At 39.0% G+C, this 18,978-nt stretch overlaps 1 protein-coding gene across 1 annotated transcript in view; it reads right to left on the reverse strand.

Moving 5' to 3' along the window:
- The window catches only part of FGFRL1 (fibroblast growth factor receptor like 1), a 195,373-nt gene that overhangs the window by 84,137 nt on the left and 92,258 nt on the right, over positions 1-18,978 (reverse strand). Inside the window, exon 3 of the mRNA XM_060769277.2 lies at positions 10,053-10,325. Coding sequence (XP_060625260.1) covers positions 10,053-10,325 — 273 coding nt within the window. The remainder of the gene's footprint in view (positions 1-10,052; positions 10,326-18,978) is intronic.

Raw genomic sequence — 18,978 nt, forward strand, 5'->3', positions numbered from 1 at the left:
CTAGGATTTCTCAGGCAGGTCAGGGAATTCCACAACGCAGGAGAAGTGTCCTTAACCTCCGGAACCACCTGCCAGTCATGGCAAAAAATGTCTTCCTCTCATTAACTTGGAAAAGAGATGGTGACTTCACACTGTACACAAAATAGAGAAACAAAGTACAAACATAGCAAAACTATACCTATAGAAATAAATGAATACGCCTTTTCAGTGCAAAAGGAGCCACAGCAACTGAAGGGGAGGATTCAGCCTCATCAGGTTCTCTTCTATTATTGCAATTACAATCCAAAACATAATTATCCAGACATAAGTGTAACTGCACCACATGGGACCTCTTGGAAACATGTTTAGAACTCATTAGCACATTTTGTAAGAAAAAAATGAACCTAATAAAACAGAAGTCTTGTACATATTTTTTGACCCAAAACTTCATGATTTCATTTCACTGCACAATTTCGGAGATGCAAAGCAAATCACTGCACCCATCACCATGCTTTTATTTTCATGTCAGGAGTGACTTGAGAAACTGCAAGTTGCTTCTGGTGTGAAAGAATTGACCGTCCACAAAAACATTGCCCAGGGGATGCCCGGATGTTTTGATGTTTTACCATCTTTGTGGGAGGCTTCTCTCATGTCCCCCCATGGGGAGCTGGAGATGATGGTGGGAACTCATCCACGCTTTCCCCGGATTCAAACCTGTAACCTGTCGGTCTTCAGTCCTGCCAGCACAAGGGTTTAACCCACTGTGCCACTGGGGGCTCCTATCACCATGCTGAATTAAATAAAAACCTAAAATAACCAAGGTTGCACTCCGTCACTATTTTCTTCCCACCCACCTCAGTACAAACTGAAGTAATGGCTTAGAACAGCATTACACTCAGCAATGGAATGTTATAAACCTACTTAATTTTCCGCCTGAAATTCATAGAGTGCTCATAACACTCATCTGTTTCTCACTCAAAATCCTGAATCCCCCAGTCAGATGTAGTTTCTGTGGATCCACTATACACAATTGGCTTTCCAGTTTCACAATCCATGCCCAAAATAAAGGAAACAAATTTAGAAGGGAGGAGGGGAAAAGAACATGGGGATGACTTTTTCCCACACCTGTTTGCAGTCAATCTCCTCCCCTCCCTTGCCCACGATCTGCTTTTTCAGTTTCAAAAGCTCTACTTGAAACAATTCCTTTGTAAGCATGATCCCAACTAGCGAGATATCACAGAAGTTCATCTTTCCTGGTCTGGATGTGGTATCAGTACCACTGGTGTGCTACACAGCAAAACTTTCAGCTTAATCAAGTTCTAGTCTCTTGCAGTTATACATGGCTATTTAGCCCCCAGCGTGGATGCTCAACTGAATGTACATCCTATTGAAATTCACAGGATTCAGAGCAATGCATCAGAAATCTATAACATTAAGATATGGCCAAACCTGTACTACATTAATTCGGTGGGATGTTGGTCCTCTAATAGTAAATCTAAATATTGTTGTAGTCAATATTTAGATGCTTGGAGGAGACTGAAAAACCCATTTTTTCTCCTTCCCAAATCCAACCCTATTTCAGGAGCACCTGAAATTGAGGATATAGCACACATCTTATTTGATTGTAAATTGTATCGAAAGGTGAGAGACTTATATCAAACAGACAATATATTGGGAATCTCATATCAGAATAACATATTTTATGTGTGGCCAGGACCCCCCCCTCCAAAAAACATATAAAACAGCTCTGTATTTAAGCAAAACAATACGTTTGAGAGCCACATATATGGAGTTGATTGGAGTAAATTGTTGGGGTGATCAGGTAATATGATGTATATATTCAGTTTTATCATATTTATTTACTGTATTGTTATAAGTGTCTTATTTTAACTTACTACATAGAGTGCAATCAAGTCTTATTAAGCCTTGTTGTTTGGTTTTGTATTGTGATATGGCTTAAGGGCTAATCAATAAAATTATTGTACTATTGTACTACAAGTATTGTACCTTTTTTGCAAAGGAGAATGAAGTGAATTTCATGTAAAGATGTACACATGTTCATTTCACTACATATGTAAGTTTTCATAAAGTGAAGTAAGTTTCCAGGTTATCCAGTCCTACAACTTGGCATGGTGGCTCTAATTTTCCATGAAGAGGAAACTTTCGAAAAATGTACCTACACACATGTGAGTCAATGATTGAGGATGGGATAGTTGGAAAGTTCCTACTCCACTGGGTGTCTTTTTAAAATGGAAAAGCGCCGTCTCCCTTTTATCTTATTGGATTTTGTATTATTAAAAAAAACCTGCCAGCCATTTAATTAGTGTGCAAATAATCCCATTGTTCTTCACGGTTTGCCTTCTTATTGTACAGTAACCCATTACAGAGTCGCAGCAGCCAAAGAAAGCTGAAGACTGGGACATTCTTACAGCCCTGGGGCTCTTGTCATTCCCTGTTAACACAGACAGACTTGTGTTTTTCCAGTCTTCTGAATTCTAAAAAAACGTCAAATGTTTACCTTGACAGATATGAATTGCATCGAGAAGAGACCAGGTGCATATTGTTTTACACATCTGGTGACATTTTAAATATATTTTGCTTAAATCTTCAGAAGAAGAGATGGGAGAGGGAGAGAGAAGACAGAGAGAGAAAGAGAAAAAGTGTCCTCTGCTCTGCTTTGCTAATGTAAGCAGAGTAAAGTCATTGTTTGATGAGTTGTGGCTTTTGATGGATGATTCCCCATGTCTTTGACATCTTGACATCTCAACCTCAGAGTTGTACAATTTTATGCAGAAATCATACTGGAGCAACACTTTAAAAAACAATAAAACTGACCAAGGAAACAAAGCTACAGCTGCAACACCACTGCAGCTTGACAGATATAAATGAATAAAATGCAATCCGAGTGTCTAACCTTATAACCACACTGTTATTTGCAGACTAAGAGGACATCTTTTTAACTGGATTCTAGTGGCCATATATTGTATGGCAAGATGTTTAGAAGAAACTACAGGCACACTGTTCATCTGCTGATAGGTATTTATAAGAAATGTAGGGAAAAATCCACATAGTCTGGTTGTTTGGTCCCTAGAGCTTATTTTCAAATTTAATGCCAAAGATAAGATCTGTAAATACAGTTTTCAAAATGAGCACAGGGATCACTACATAATAAGGATTAGAATACCATAGTAGTATTATAGGACAGACAGTATGTTTCATAGGCATCATATGAAATTTAGAAACAGATTTTGAATATCAAAAGTGAAGCTTTAAATATATATATTCATATTGTGCTGAAATTGGATTCTGAAATCTCATTTCAGCATGAAAGTTTGAAATGTATATCATCAGAAATAAAAGGCACATGTATCCTATGTATACGTGAGTGCTTGCTTACAGGTGGAATATATACATTAATGTGAAAGGCTGAGGGATAGTTATGGATTAGCAAGTCTAATTATTGAAGAAGCACAGAAATGCTATCTATTATGAAGTGAAACCATTTTGCCTAAGCTTCCCAGCCAATGTTGGATTATACTACTTGAAGAACTCTTCAAAGCAGCCAAAGGATTGAAAAGAAACCTTTGATGGATGCACAAGTCCAACTAGGAGTAGCAGGAACCTGACTTCTTCAGTTGATTCTCAGTTTCTTTTTCACATACTCTACCTTGGGAGTCTGTAGTTATTCAGAAACAAAAACAAGTCAAAAATCTTCTTAAACAACAGTGACCGAGGACTTTACCTTCTATTTCCGTGCCCAAATCTGAAAAGTAGCAGCAAATAGTTTCTAAGCTACAGAAATTGAGGAAGTTCATTAGACTCTAGCTAAGGGGTCCCCAAAGTCATTTACCCAGCGCCTACCCTAAACATTAGACTTAGGATACCCCTAAATCTGAAATGAAGGCACATAACTACATGAACAATCCTAATTACCTGTCCTAATTACCTAAATCCCAGTTTACTTGACCGAACGCATCTCTCCCTATGAACCATCTAGGTGCTTAAGATTGTCTGGAGAGGCCCTACTCTCGGTCCCGCCCCTTTCGCAGATGCGATTGGCAGGACTATAGTCTGGCTCCCCCAACAGTCTGAAGGATTATGAACCTCTGCTTAAAAAGTTTGAGAAACCCTGATGTAGATGGTGCTCTCCTCAATGATCTCAGCTGCAGCTATAGCCACGAATCTACTACTCTGACCTTTTAATCTCTCTGTGTATTTTTACATTTCTACCCAAGTTAACCCTCATTTTACTCATTCCTCCAAATGCATCACAATGAACTCTAGATGTTTTGAAACTATGGTTCCCTTTCTCTCTTTGTTCCCATCATACACAGAACTCTTTAAAACACTCATGCAGTAGCACTTCTCACTTTCCCCTTAAACTCCAGTTCAAATCCTACAGCTTTTCGTGAAGGTTTTGCATTAGCCTCTTCATTACTTCCACCTCTCTTCCCTCCCTGCCACCTAATTGTCTTCCTTCCCTCCCATCCAACATCTAAATTATTACAATCATGTATATTACAAGGACAGGAAGGACCTTTGTTTATATGACTTTCGCTAGCATTACTGTACTCAGTAATTGTTAACATCTTCTCATATGAACATATATTAACTCCTTAGGCTACTAAGCTCCAGGTTTTTTCCTTTTTAAAAATTTCTTTCACGAAAAGACTTAAAGAGAGTAAAAAGTTCTGCAAAAGCCCAGTGTTCTGCATTCACACATATTGTGGACACAATTTAGTCAGCTTTTTGTACCGAAAGCCATAGTAATATGGATAAAAGAAATCCACGCAAATTTCTTCCATTAAATGAAAGTATTGTGTATTGTTTTCTTTCAAAATAATGCTAAAATTAATGCAATTATTGAAATATGTAGGCCTTGCGTCTGTATAGATGTAACAGCAACCACACTCTCCATGGCATCTGCAAAGGACTCTGGGTTAAACATATCCATATGTCTTCAAGAGTATAAATTTATCCTGGCAGTAATTCTGGTTTGCATTTGTCTACCACAGGATGGTGTATGCTGGTGAAATTGTATATGCATACATATGTGTATGAATTTCATGCTTACATCCATGGGAAAAAAACTTTTCATTTCCTTTAAATTGTGAACAGGTGTTGTCACCTTCTGAACTTAACTCCTATGTTACAACTTTATGAGAGAGAAAGAGAGCAATGAAGAGAAAGAGAGGGGTCTGCCTCCTGAAATTGGGGGGGTGGGGGCTTGTTTGCTGGCTAGCACACGGAGTGCCGATAAACTGTACAACTGAGCATGTAAAAAAGTCAGATGAAACTAATAAAACATGAGAGGGAGGAAATTTTGTCCCAGAAACGAAGAGACAGAAAAAAAATTGAAGGTATTATTTTAGGGCAGGCATTGAAAGTTAAGGTTACACTTGGCCACAGCTGACTCTTTTCCTACTGAGAAAGGAATCAAGGCCCATAGCTACCAAATATAGCAATGCCACTTTCAGAATAACATGTTTATATTTGCAGTGGGCCACGTCTTGTCCTTGCATTTGAATAGCAGAGAAACTTTTCTAGGATTAAACATCTCAAGTATTCATCTCTCACATCACATCTGTATTACTTCCTTTATAACAGTGTTTCAGTAGCTACAAGATGAACCATCTGTCTTAGACAACAGGTTTTGGGCACTAGAAAAGATGAGATCTCCATCAAGTACATCCCATATGGACAGGCCCCTACCTTGTTTACATTAACAGGAGCTGTGCAAGAGAATCATAGAGTCTGCCTGAAGCACCAATTCAATTCAATAAAGCTAGTTCTTTAAGAAAATCCCACTGGAGGAGTGTGGGAATCACTTTGAGAACTTCTACTTGAGATGCCAAAATATCTTAGAATCATAGAATCGCACAGTTGGAAGAGACCTCGTGGGCCATCCAGTCCAACCCCCTGCCAAGAAGCAGGAAATTTGCATTCAAAGCACCCATGACAGATGGCCATCCAGCCACTGTTTAAAAGCCTCTAAAGAAGGAGCCTCCACCACACTCCAGGGCAGAGAGTTCCACTGCTAAACAGCTCTCACAGTCAGGAAGTTCTTCCTAATGTTCAGGTGGAATCTCCTTTCTTGTAGTTTGAAGCCACTGTTCCATGTTCTAGTCTTCAGGGCAGAAGAAAACAAGCTTGCTCCCTCCTCCCTATGACATGAAGGAAGCCATGTCAGAGAACAACAGACTAGAGAAAAAGACTCACTAAGTGGTCCAGTATCCATCCATGCGCTGTAACGGAGTGGGATTGCACCATGGGGAAGGTGCTTCTGTGTGTTTCAGAGAGAAAGTGCTCTGCACAAACACGGAATAAACCATTTGTGTGATTCACAGACCACAAAGAAGAAGGATGGAATTCATACTATAAGTGACTCTGGGTGAGTCAGTGTGGTTTGAATTGAGAGGCAAGGACTCTGCAAACTGCTGGGGAAAAATGGAGGTTTGGCATCACTTCTGTATTAGATCAGAGTGAGGCACGCTTCTGACTCCAGAAGTGGTTAACAAGTCTGTATAAAGGTAATAGCTTCACAAGCTCTTCTTTAAAAAAAAAACACCTAGATGGAATAGCTACATGTTGTGGCGTTAGCTTTCTTTCGATACTGTATGACCACTGGTTGCAGACAAAGAAAAGTTTTACAGGACATTACTATACACAAGCTGTGCAAAATATGCAGCACATGTGTGTATTTTGTTGGATAAGGAACTCTTGTACTTAATCCCTGGAATGCTAATTCTGATTAAAGATGAGTTCTGTCTCTCCACTGTAATTAGCATCTCCAATCTTGTGGTAAGCCACAAAACCTATTAAGTTTAGCTATGAGAGGAAATTCTGCCTTCTGCTTAGACTGGCTAGATAATGCAGCAAGATTATTTGATTTTAGGGCCCAACATCTATTTGCAATTCATACATTTTCAAGTAGCAAAAATGCTGCAGACATAATTAACACAAAATAATATCACATACATTCTGCAAGTATAATTCTAATTTATTTTCACACTCCTGGGGATATGCCCTCAGTTGTGAAGAAGGAACAGATCACATTTCTTACATTCTGGGCTTATAATTCTGCCTTGTGTTTAGGGGCCAATTCCCTCTACACACGTATATCCTATTACATTCCACTTTAACTGCCATGGCAACATCCTATGGAATCCCAGAGCTTCTTGTTTAGTTTGAGGCAATGAAGAAGTTGTCTTGGTGAGGATACTAAATGCTCTTTCCAAGACCACAAATCCCAGCATTCAATAGGATGCTGCCATGTCAGTGAGTGTGAAATATAGTGTAAACCTTCTATCCATAGGACAATTATCCACATCCAATAAGCTAGGTCTTCTCTGGGAATTTTCTAGGTCCTCCAGGGTGACTCTATGGAAACCTTTGCCATCAATTGTTAATTTCAATAGGTTTGCTATTATCCAAGTTTCCTGTTTCCATGTTAAGTTCAGGAACATTTCCCCTATACATTCAGGGAGGTATATTTTTATTATACAGTATCAATGGGTCCTTGTGAGTGTTGATAAAGATAGTAGGAAAGACTTTTGTGCCACATACCATCACTTTCAACAGTCAATTGTTTAGAAAGGTAACTAGTTACTTTTTAGAAGGAAAGCTGTGGACTTTGGAACAGTAAGAATCACTTATGATTTATATGAATAAAGTAAAATAAAAATATGGAATATATTAATGAGATTATTCATCCTGAAATCAACATGAACTTTATTTACCTTCCCTTATGTGACTAGATCTTAGACCTTCTGCAGTACTATTTGGGAGGATCGTACCTAGAATAAACCTGTTGAAATAAGACTTAACAGTCACAACTAATCCCAGTCTTGTTGATTTTGATGGGCCTTCTTAGGTGACCTAATTGATTTAGCCCATAAGATATAACCCAAAAGTTTTCACAACATGAAAGAGAAACTAGAGGTTTTCAAAATAAGATGTTAGAAAGAAGTCTTAACTTTCGCTAAGCCAATTTAAACTCTGGAATCAAGCTGGAACCTCTGAAAAAAAATCTGACAATCACTCCTTGTACTCACTTGGAACCTTCACAGAAAGTATTAAAAAATTTAAGAGGAACTGAGTTAGCAGGAGAGAAATATGAAATGTCTGCCAGTGGCAATTTAGGAATGGTAAAATCAGACAAGCAAGCAGAAACGGTTGAACTAATGAGAAACACAGATTGCAAGACATTACGGCTATAATCCTATATATACTTACTTAAGAGTAAGTCTCACAGAACTAATTAGGATGTACGTCTAAGTACACACAGATTGCATGTTAAGAAATGCTATTCTTAGCTTTTACACAGAAGATAATTACCTTTTAGCAAGTATATCTTTACCTTACCCTTAGCCAACTGAAACTGCATTAGCAGCAGTTTTGAGAAAGAAAAGAAGGATCCTACAGATATCACATTTACAGTTATTAGTGAGAAACTGAGGAATGCGAGATATAAAATCAGAGTGGACATAAAATATGCATTATCGTGATAATCTAGTAGAGGATGCTGCTTTCACTATTTACTGCTCTAATTCTTTTATGACCCCATGTTTTAAATAGGGATGTTATTATCTGCTCATTTTATTTCTCTAAGGAAACGATGAATATTTTAGCTGCTTTCTTCCCAGTGCAAGAAATTTTTTAAATAACATTCACAGTTCAGAACTGATACTGTACAAAATTTGCTCATTTTTGTGTGATGTTTTTGTGTATTTTTGTGTATTTGCTACCCAGGAAATAATAATTCTTTGAGAAAATACTATTTTTATTTTTTCTATGTTTTGTGTAGAACAGTGGTTCTGAATCTGTGGTCTGTAGACCACCAGTGGGCTGCGGGGACGAAAATCTGGTCCATGATCCTCCTTCCTCTTTATTTATTTACTAGCCGTACCCTGCCATGCATTGCTGTAGCCCACTCTGTGTATATGTGTTTTGTGTGTGTATATATCCGTGTATATATTTTTGTATATGTGTATATATGTGGTTTTGTGCATGAATTGTAATGTAATTTTTATTTTTTGGCTTTTTAAGTCTCTTCTGTTGAGTTTTTCAAGTGATGGTCACTTGTTGGCCTGATAGGGGTTGTTGTTGTTCATTCATTCAGTCGTCTCCGACTCTTCGTGACCTCATGGACCAGCCCACGCCAGAGCTCCCTGTCGGCCGTCACCACCCCCAGCTCCTTCAAGGTCAGTCCAGTATTGTGTCCAAATTTGGTGTCAATTCATCCAGTGATTTTTGAGTTATGTTAATCCCATAAACTAACATTATATTTTTATTTAAATAGATTTGATTTTATTTTATTTTAGCTCCTTTTGCACTGCCTGCCACTCTTTCCCTGTCGCTAACCATGGCATATGTTCTGCATTAGAAATGAGAAATGTGGTCTATCCAATGCACTTTTTTGAATCAAGAGCATAAAATACAGTGGCAAAGGCACTTCATTCCATTCTTTTAGGTCTCTCAGAAGCTTTGCTATTCTGTTGAATACAGACGTCTGTGCTCTATTTTGTAACTGCAACTGATTACAAATTTTAATGTTCTGTATCCAGCAGGCACAAACAGAAAATGCTCTCCTTGTCCCTGTTTTAAGTCACCATGAGACAGGAAAATTGTTAGGTCTGATGCTGTTCTGATGGCATTTGCTGTTGTTCTAGATGATAATAGTGGGTCTGGTGTCCTTGCCTATGTACACTGAAACATGAATTTGGAGAAAAGGTTGTTTGGGAACAAATGTGTTCCAGCAGAGATCACAAAGGCTAGTGTGACCTCCCCTTATCGCCCAACTTTTCCTGTGTGGAATTCACTGTGATCTGTGCTTCAGTGATTATTGCATCACTCCTGTTTATTTGTAACCTTTGGCACCAGCACTGACTAATCTTATCTGGAAGCTGTTGGCTGTGACACAGAGATGTGCAGCACTGTATGTAGCCTTGGCCATCCTCAAATATTAGGACAGACTAGTTTTACTGGCAGCTGGTAGATTATTTACAGCGTTTCCAACTACAGGAGGCAGGACCCGCCTCTCAAAGAACAGAGAGAACTCTTGCTGTACTCACCAATCACAATGAGGGTATAGTTCACATTCATGCTTCCAAAACCATTGGTGGCCTTGCAGATGTACGTTCCGGCATCCTCACTTTCCACCTCCTTGATTTTCAGCCCTTGTTGGAGGACACGGAATCTTGTCCATCCATTATGGATGGTGCGTCCATCTTTCATCCACATGGTGAGAGGAGGCGGATCTCCCTCCACTGGACAAAGGAGCTTGATTGTTCTTCCTAATCTCACAGATTGCCGGTGGATCACTTTGTCAGCAATTCTGGGTGGGCCTGAGAAAGAAAAGGAAGAAATCCAAAAGGGTATTTGAAAATTTAGGAAAATATGAGAATATACTAAAAATGATTAAAACATAAAACTCAACCACAATGAATGAGGTTTCTGTGAAAGTCAAGGTCTCTAAAATGATCAAGTGACTCTGAGAAATAACTACAGTACTTTGACACTTTAAGATGCCTTTTCTAAGACAGAAGGGAATAGGAGCAAGGAATGTCAGCTCCTTCACTTAGCAAGAGATTGTCACCTTTAGATTAGTCAGGCTTGGCATCAGTGTTACTGTTATTATTATTATTTGAAACACAACAAGATGAGTCCACAGCAGATACTCTGCTGGCTGTTGTATTGAATAACACGTCAGACACTTCCCAAGTGTCCAGGACTGTGTGATGTATTGCCGAATAATTCATGCAGATCCCAACAAGGTGGCCTTCTGCAACTGGATTGTGTTTAAGTGCAGGCCAAGGTCTTTAGGCACTGCACCCAGTGTTCCAATCACCACTGGGACCACCTTGACTCGCTTGTGCCAGAGTCTATTATTATTATGTTTATGTTTATGTTTATGATGTTTATTATTATTATGTTTATTGTGTTTATTTATACCCCACTTTTTCACAGTATCGGGAGTCTGGATTTTTTGCCTGGTTCAATCAAAACAACACCCTCTGTCTGCCCCATTCCAGGCTCCAGGCACACTTTCTGAATGACTGGGATTTGGATAAAGCTATTCATGAGTCCAGCCTAGCCATGATTCTTCATTTGAAAGCCTCTAGTTTCACTACAAAAAAAGGATCACACACACATTCTTAATCAAATGTCATGTTGCTATCACTATGCACTGACAAAATGAGTGAATGTCACACATGTAAATTAAGCTGATTTCTTCTCTCGTCTCTCCTGCTCAAACATCACAGGGAACAGCTCCTTCAGAACCCCCAACTACCCGTTGTTTGAAACCTAAAAAACCTGAAACCAAAATTAGTAACAGCATTGGCCGTTAAAACAATACATTTTCCTTTAATGTTTGCATGTATAGTAATTCTCTTTAATAGTGACCAGATGGAGTTTGTTCAAAAGACAAAGGAAATCTCATGGAAGTGTACTAGAATGGCTCGAGGTCACAAAAAATTGCTGGAGAGATACATTATTTCATTGAAAATGATACAGGATATCCTAATGGAATTCATATCACTGTATAAAATTCACGAGGTCACCATAAGTCAACATGTGACTTAAAGACAACACACAGGGTTACTGTTCTGTGCAAATGCAGCCCTTTTTGGTTCACATGCTAGATACACACACAGACATATACACATGTGTGTGTATACACATACACACACACACACAGCATACATACATACATACAAACATACATATATATTAGTGGCTATCATGCAACCTTCATACACAAAGGCAGTTTTATCACTGAAAACAAACAATAAAAACCTCAAGGAATACTTCCTGTCCTGTTATTAAGTTTTCCAACTGCATCTAGCTGGTCAGGACTAGAAACACAATGCCTGAGAAGAAACCTTGATATAAACATTCATTGTATTTTTTACCTAATGCACAATAGGAAAAACCCAGGCCCTTCTAAACTGCCATGTAATCTAGTTTCTGATTCCAGATTATCTGCTTTGAACTGGATTATAGGACAGTATAGACTCATTTACACCAAAGCAGATCATCTGGGATCAAATGCTGGGTTATGGGTGCTTCCAGGCATGACAGAAATGCTCGCCAAAGCAGGTTTTTAAACCCCACTTGGTGCACATTTCTGCCCCAAAAACCCAGGCTTTCCCTGAGGGTGTCCCCATGCAATTCCGGTAACTACCAGGGTGGCATGGGGTCACCCAAAGCCCCCCAAAAGAAGCCCTTAAAAGAAATAAGCCCTTAAAAGAAATAAGCCCTTACCCAGCCACCATTTAAGGTTCTGCTGGAGTCCTCCTGGCATATAGAAATGATGAGCTAGGAGATGGGAGAGGGGAGGGCAAGGAGGAAAATCATTTGGATGCCTCCAGTAAAAGCATGAGAGGTCCCGCATTTTTGGGCCTGCCTGGAAGGGCCCTATGGGGCAATATAGATCCAGCCCCAATAGGAAATGCAACTTCCTAGATGGCCTTTATATCAGTGACAATACTCTCGTTTTCTTTTAAAAGAAGTTAAGAGTATCTCATCAAATCATGGGCCTTGAAGCATCTGTGAAGTATAATTACATTATTATGCATGGTTAACACAAACATACACATGTACACTGGGTGTGTGCACTTGATTTCTATAGGAACTACAGGAACTCTGGCTTATCCTGAATGAGCATCCTGCAGGAGCAGGAGTGACAAAAATAACCTATAGCGCTCCATGTCACAAGGGCTTTACTGTGCCATCTAGCAACTACAGACATCCCTTCCCTGGTTTATTGCCTCCCAACAAACCAGAGAGATAATCTAGAGAAGCAGTCTTGTCTTGATGCTCCAGTTTACTGTTTGGGATTCCTGCCAGATGACATAAGAAACCAACCAAGGAACAGTGTTGCATGGTTGGTTCAGCTGCACCCTCTGCAACTGGAAGCAATTCAGCAATGTGCACCAGTATACTGGTTGTTCATAGTAAGCTGCAGTTCCCACAAAGCCATGATTTGTCATATTTTACCAACACACAATATCATCTTCTGCGATATTTAAGAAAAACATCATGCTATTTAACCTCACAGATCAACATCACAATCCTTTAAATATTGAAATCGCTTTCTTTTCTACAGAAGGAAATCCAACTACAGCTTTAACTAAATACCGTTAAACTAAACATAACTCATACTCTTTTAAATAATATGAAATGCTCATGTGCCTAAATAATTACAGATAAATATTTCCAGGATATAAAATGGCTTAGGGCAGGCTTTCAAAATCAATCCAGAGATCATCCCTTCTTTGTTCTAACACTTATACAGTTGTAAAAAGCACTTTTTTAAATCTAGTGTCAGAGAGAGAAGTCCAGTGTATTGTCAAATGCTTTCTTGGCCGGAATCACTGGGTTGTTGTGTGTTTCCAGGCTGTATGGCCATGTCATGAAGCATTCTCTCCTAATGTTTCGCCTGCATCTAGGGCAGGCATCCTCAGAGGTTGTGAGGTCTGTTGGAAACTAGGAAAATGGGGCTTATATATCAGTGGAAACTCCAGTGTGGGAGAAAAAACTCTTGTCTGTTTGAGGTAGGTGTGAATGTTTCGATTGGCCACCTTGATTAGCATTTAATAGCCTTTCAGTTTCAAGTGTGACTTCTTACTGCCTGGGAGAATCCTTTGTGATTAGCTGTCCCTGATTGTTTCTTGTCTGAAGTTCCCCTGTTTTTGAGTGTTCTTTATTTACTGTTATGATTTTAGATTTTTTTAATACTGGTAGCCAGATTTTTAAAACTGGTAGCCAGAGTGAGATGTATTTGACACTGATGCTAGGTTAATAAAGAAATCTGAAACGGGATGCTTGTTTATTCAGGAGGAATACTAATGTGAACAGACTATACTTGATATATTTTATGATGTCCAGTTGAATCTGAGAAATCCACACTTCTCATATACATCTCAGAAGCTCCTCCACTCCCCCCCCCCCCATTTCTTAGAGGTACCGCTAGAAGCTACTTATCACCTATTCTCAGTTACCACTGTAGCAATATAAATTGCTATTGCACTGTGAAAAATATTTTTCTCAATTTGAGGATTATTTATTTGACACTATATGAGACATGATATGTTTACTTTTCCTCTTTTAGTACTAAAGTCCTCAGTATCTTTTAAACATCCTCCCTCTTTCCACAGATAAGTTGGTCTATAACTGTATAAAATTTAATTGACTTCTCATTCATATACACAAACATAAAGGAACTATATTTTCATGAAAATGCATATGGAATATGAAGTTATATGGATTGGCAGAGGGATTTTAGTTATCAGTCTTTTCTGATCAGCCATGATCTTATTTATTTTGTGTCAAAAGTATTACATAAATAAGTTTTAAACAAATAAAACGGATAAAATAGAGGGAGCACAAGAAGATAAATATTTTTTGACCACATACGGGCGACAGTGACATCACTGCCTATAGCTTTAAATGGTTCTTCCACTGTGCATGAAGCAGGGCATTGTATGCAAGAAAACAGGTGCTGAGTTGTTTGTTCTGCTCCACAATCGCTCAAGGTGGAGAGTTCTTCTAGGTAGGGCCCTTTTGCCAGATAGTCTTTTGATCTGCCCACTCTGCTTCTGAGTCTGTTCAGGGACTTCCAAGTTGCCCGTTCTTGGTTTACCCCTGAAGGAAGACCCTCGTGGGGCGGGGGGGGGGGGTCATCAAGTTGCGGTTTCCTGGTTTAGCTGCCCAGAGGGCTACTCTTGCTGTTGCTGGGGGAACATTAAGAGGAGTGGTGGTTCTCATGAAGTTTTCCCTTGATTTGAGTCTACTGGGAGGAGGTTGATAGCCATGTAGTGGATGGATTTCAATGTTCAACCTTATTTCTCTCGTAGTTATTTATTTATTAATTTTATTTACAGTATTTGTATACCACTTTTCTCACCCCGAGGGGGACTCAAAGCAGTTATAGTTAGCAGCAACTTACTGTTGCACATCCGGGGGGGGGGGGGGATGCCAGCTAGTTTGTAGAGTTTATCAATAGGTATAGGTTTGAGACATCCTTTGATTATTCTGCATCATGATGACCATGATGTGGTCTTTACATGGCAAAACCTCCACTATGGAAGTCGTTTCACAAGAAAGATTCTGAGACCCCTTCTACATTGCCATAAAGAATCCAGATTATCTGCGTTGAACTGGATTATATGGTAGTGTAGACCCATATAATCCAGTTCAAAACAGATAATGTGGATTATCTGTTTTGACAATCTGTGGCCCTTCCTCATAGCCCTATATCTCAGAATATCAAGGCAGAAATATCTGCTTTGAACTGGGTTATCTGAGTCCACATCAGATAATGTGGGATTTTCTGTCTTGATCTGCTGGAATATAGAGCTTTGTAGAAGGGCCCTGTATTATATGGCCGTGTAGAAGGGGCATGACTTGGCTCCTTCACTATGGGCTTTTAGATTTAAAATGTGTCTTTAAGAAATGATGGCGATGATTTTGATTTCTTACTTGCTCCTCCCTAGGAATTGAGGCGTGTGGAACAACAGTTCAAAATACAGCAACACAGTTAAAATCATGAACTTGTATTTTAAAATATAATCAGTTAAAAAGAAAATGCAATTAGGTTTAAACTAAAAACTATTAAAATACATTCATTTTACACTGAAAAGGGATATTTTATTTTAATTATGCTGAATCTAATTTGGCATATATATTTATGATAAAATGGCTGCACTAAAAACCTTGCTGGGATTGAGGTGAAAGGTCCCAGGCACAATTTCGTTCCCTCACCTTGGCCCCTTCCACACAGCTGAATAAAATCCCACATTATCTGCTTTGAAGTTGAATATATTGCAGTGTGGACTCAGATAAGCCAGTTCAAAGCAGATCTTGTGGGATTTTCTGCCTTGATATTTTGGGTTATATGGCTAGGTGGAAGGGCCCCCCTTGTCTCCTTTGTGAGCTTGAGAGAGAGAAGGAAACAGCTGTATAAATTCTTTCAGAATTCCCTATCACATTCCCTCTCTCCTTGCACCCCAAAAGGGAGTAAGTGAGGTTAAAGATAAATGCAGCCACAGGAAGGATGCAGGAAACAAAAACCTTTATCTATAGACTTATAAGCTAAGCCAAACCCCTCATCAACAAGAAACAGGTCAACATACTCCACAAGAACAATTTGTGTTTTTTAAGAAGCAGAGACAGGTCAAAAACTAAAACAACTCTTCAAATATTTCTTCCTCTTCAGCAATTCTTCCATTGCACATATGTTTCTTTGTCATTGTCTTTCTCTGGTGGCCTATGAATAGTTTGGTGTTTCTATTCTTCCTTCCTCTTAGACTCTCATTTTCTGCATATGGTGACCTTCATTCCCATATTTCTCAGTACTGCAAGACAGCGCAACACAGTCTTCCACTTCCTATACCTTTTTTTTTCATTTGTGTTGATGCTGGCCATCACACCTGCCATTCACAGTCACAAATGAAAACTCTACTGATGAAAACAAGAGGAGGGCGGCAACAATAGGGGTGATAAAAATGCTGCCACGACCCTTCAAATGATCCCCTTACAACACCCTCCAAATTACACTTTCTAACAGGGCAAAATCTACTTTACATTCTGGCTATACACTCAGATACCCAAAAAGATGATTTAATGGAACTAATATTAACACCTTAGTAGTGATCTCTAGGTAAAAACTACAGGATACTGTCAAGATGTCCAAAGTTTACATCATTTTTTTCAAATTTACAAAATTCCTCTTTTTATTTTCATGTACACATTTATTTCTTTTTTTTAGTTTTTGACATGCTGGTAGTTCTCGTTTTATTATTTTAATGATGTTATTGTTCAGCTACCTCCACCTATTATTGACTTAAATTCTCTTTTATTCCTCATTGGAGTAGAGCCATTGAATCCATTAGATGTATCTCTGTATTGATTTACCATTCAACACTTGATTGAATGAGTGTGCTCCAGTTGGGATGAACCAACAGAATGCTAACTGTTGGATACAGTAAAAATTGAAAATTACAATAAATAAATTAAACATGAAGCTTCAAGTAGTGCAATAGACAGCATCCAGGTTACTAACTGGAGCACAAAACCCCCTGTTACGCCAGCTCCACTGGCTGCCAGTCTGCTCCCGAGAACAATTCAAAATGGTGACTTTACCCTATAAAACCCTAAATGATTCTGGCCCAGCTTACCTGTCTGAACATATCTCCCTTTATGAACCAGTTTGAGCATTAAGATCAGGCGGGGAGGTCCTGCTCTTGGTCCTTTGCAGGCACGACTGGTGGGGACAAGAGACAGGGCCTTCTCAGTGGTGGCACGACTGGTGGGGACGAGAGACAGGGCCTTCTCAGTGGTGGCCCCTCCACTACGAAACTCCCTCCCCAGTGAGATCAAATCAGCCCCCTCCCTCCTGGTGTTCAGAAAAAAAACCTGGTTGTGCAAACAGGTGTTTGGCAAATGACAGAAGTAAAATACTATACCTATCACGATACAGACATAAATGAAGCAGCTAAATAATGACGATGGGACAGGTACAATGTTTAATATGTTTTATGTTGTGATGTTTTTATGTATAGCGTTTTAATTGTTTAATTCATATTTATATGTTATTGATTTTAGTTAATGTTATAATTGCTTTGCATGTTGCAGCACTGAATTTTGTCATGTTGTACATTGCTCTGAGTCTTTCTCAGGGTAAGAGAGGGCGGTATAGAAATGCAGTAAATAAATAGTAAATAAGTAAACATGTTCAAAAGCTGACATACCATTATGTCTGCAATCTTGACCTTTCAAACCCAAAGGCATATTTTTCACAAAACCATGAAAATAATCACAAAAGAGTTTTCTGTAGCTCCCATTCATGCCAAGGGGCCTTGTGAGCAGAATTTCTTGCTGGATTACCAGATTTACTGAAGTATAATGTGCCATTGACTGTAATGTGTACCTCAATTTTGAAGATGCACACTGCAAAAAAATTATGGTATGATATATGGTATGTGCCGCAGGAAACCTAAGGTTTCGAGTGCTAGCATGAATTCTTAAGGAAGTAATAAGCAAAGCAGTTAAGATAATTTCATTTGAATTGTTTAAAAGGTTTATCTCATACGTGCATAGACAAATGTGCTGATTTATTTCAGACCTGCTCGGACCTACAAGCAACTGGAATCCCCACTCTGGTTATTTAAAATGAGAGAGAGAGAGATCACACACCTGTCTCCTTGAACAGCTGGGTCCCACGGCAGTGGCTCCTCTTTTATCAGATACCACTGGGGGAAGGGGGAGAAAATTCCCTTTACTATCTTGCTGAAGTTTTCGAAACATACAGTTGTCCCTTCTTCCTTCAGATCCCTCCACCCCATATTGGCTTACGAAGAAGGCACACTTCACTTTGATACCATACATCAAAATTGCATTTAAAATGCAATCAACTCCACTCAAGAGATGATGAAAATAATAATAATAATAATAATAATAATAATAATAATAATAATAGAAACAACTGGAAAAGCTGACACAATATAAGGATTTAAAGATCCATCTGCAAAGACTCTGGCACAAGTCAGTAAAGGTGGTCCCAGTGGTGATCGGCACACTGGATGCAGTGTCTAAAGACCTTAGCCTGCACTTAAACAAAATTGGCGCTGACAAAATTACTATCTGCCAGCTGCAGAACGCCACCTTACTGGGATCTGCACGCATTATTCGCCGATACATCACACAGACCTAGACACTTGGGAAGAGTCTGATGTGTGATCCAATAGAACAGCCAGCAGAGTGTCTGATGTGGACTCATATTGTTGTGTTTCAAATAATAATAATAATAATAATAATAATAATAATAATAATAATGGTACACTGGGTGCAGTGCCTAAAGACCTTGGCCTGCATTTAAACACAATCGGTGCTGTCAAAATTACCATCTGCCAGCTGCAAAAGGCCACCCTACTGGGATATGCACATATTATTCGCCGATACAACACATAGTCCTAGACACTTGGGAAGTGTCCA

This window comes from Anolis sagrei, chromosome 3 (genome assembly GCF_037176765.1).
Source record: "Anolis sagrei isolate rAnoSag1 chromosome 3, rAnoSag1.mat, whole genome shotgun sequence".
Classification (NCBI taxonomy): domain Eukaryota; kingdom Metazoa; phylum Chordata; class Lepidosauria; order Squamata; family Dactyloidae; genus Anolis; species Anolis sagrei.